General features: G+C 60.2%; 1 protein-coding gene across 1 annotated transcript; it reads right to left on the bottom strand.

Moving 5' to 3' along the window:
• Nucleotides 1-268: 268 nt before the first annotated feature.
• Nucleotides 269-709, bottom strand: LOC147978695 (uncharacterized). Its single transcript, XM_087514853.1, has one exon. It carries the CDS (start codon nucleotides 707-709, stop codon nucleotides 269-271), a length of 441 nt encoding a protein of 146 aa, XP_087370979.1.
• Nucleotides 710-1,347: the final 638 nt, after the last annotated feature.

The following is a 1,347-nucleotide window of genomic DNA, read 5'->3' as shown; positions in this document are numbered from 1 at the left end:
ATTGTCTGAAAAAACGCAACGGGCAGCGCTGGCTCCAACAGCCGTGCTAAAATTTAGCGTGCGCGTGTAGCTTCAGCAGGCGTGCTATTTTACGAAACATTGCGTACATTTTTTTTAAACAAAAACAATACATATTTCATAAATAATAAAAACGATACATAGATATTTTACATAGTTCATAGCATAGATCGATAACATAGATAGATAGATAAAACTACAGTGCAACTACATACTACGGTGCAACTATGAACTATCGTGTAACTACATCCTACTCCGAGTCGTCCTCGTCCTCATCCGGACTGGTGTTGTCCGAGGTATCGATCCAGATGTCCTCCCAATGAGGATCATTATCCTCAAAGATCGACACCCCATCTGCCTCAACGATATCGCACTGTGATATCGCCAGGGTCTTCCGCCGACGCCTCTCCAACCGCTCCGCGCGGCGCTTTGCCGTCCTTTCCGCCCAAAAGGCGTGCTCCGCCGCGACGTCCTTCGGGTGGCGCCGGCGCCACTCCGCCATGGCTCGCTCGTCCTCCTCGACGACGAGGAGGCGATGCTGCCAACGACGGTACTCCGCACGGTCCTGGTCCATGATAAGACGAGGCGGAGGAGCGACGTTCTGGGCCTGCTCGCGCGTGAAGACGTCGTGGAAGTTCATCTGCGCTGGCGGCCTCTCTAGGCGCTGCGTCGTACGCGCGGGCGGCCTCATGCGCAGTCCTGAACGTGCAGAGGCCGAGCCGGACGTCGCCGGACCGGATCTCGGCATAGTAGGTGCTGCCGGGGCGCTGCGGACGCCGCGGTAGCCAGACGGTCCACGGCGGCGCGGTGGTAGCGGGGGCGACGAAGCGGCGAGCAAGCGGCGGCAGAGTAGCGAGGAGAGCACGGGTGGCAGTGTGGAGGCTGGGTGGCGAGCGCGGCAATTTATAGGCGCGCTCGAAGCGGTGCGCCAAATCTAGTGCGCGCGCTGCCGCCTTTTCCCGTGCGCACGCAATCGTTTCCCGTGTGCGCTAGTTTCCCGCCGTCGCTGGAGCGCGCCAAAACGTCCCGCGTGTGCTAAAGTGAAAGTTTACTGCGCGCGCGTCTTTTGGCGCCGCTGTTGGAGATGCTCTCAAGTGGCACAATTGGAGGTTCAACTTTTGCTGCTCCAGACCCGCATCGCTCCCACAGCGGCGACTCGGGCAGCGCAACCCTCGCCTGCTGCCGGCCCTCTCCCCCCACGTCTCCTCTCCCTCGTCGCCATCGGAGGTAGTTGCCGGCTCGCCGCAGGGCCGCCGGTGAAGGGAAGGTGGCAGCGAGGATTTGGCAGCTCTTCCTCGGGGGGCTCTGGATCCGTGGCGGCGGCCTCGG

Source organism: Triticum urartu, chromosome 3A (assembly GCF_056163025.1).
Source record: "Triticum urartu cultivar PI428250 chromosome 3A, HENAU_Tu73, whole genome shotgun sequence".
Taxonomy (NCBI): Eukaryota; Viridiplantae; Streptophyta; class Magnoliopsida; order Poales; family Poaceae; genus Triticum; species Triticum urartu.
The sequence above is the reverse complement of the archived record's forward strand: the minus strand, read 5'-3'. Positions and strand labels throughout refer to the sequence as shown.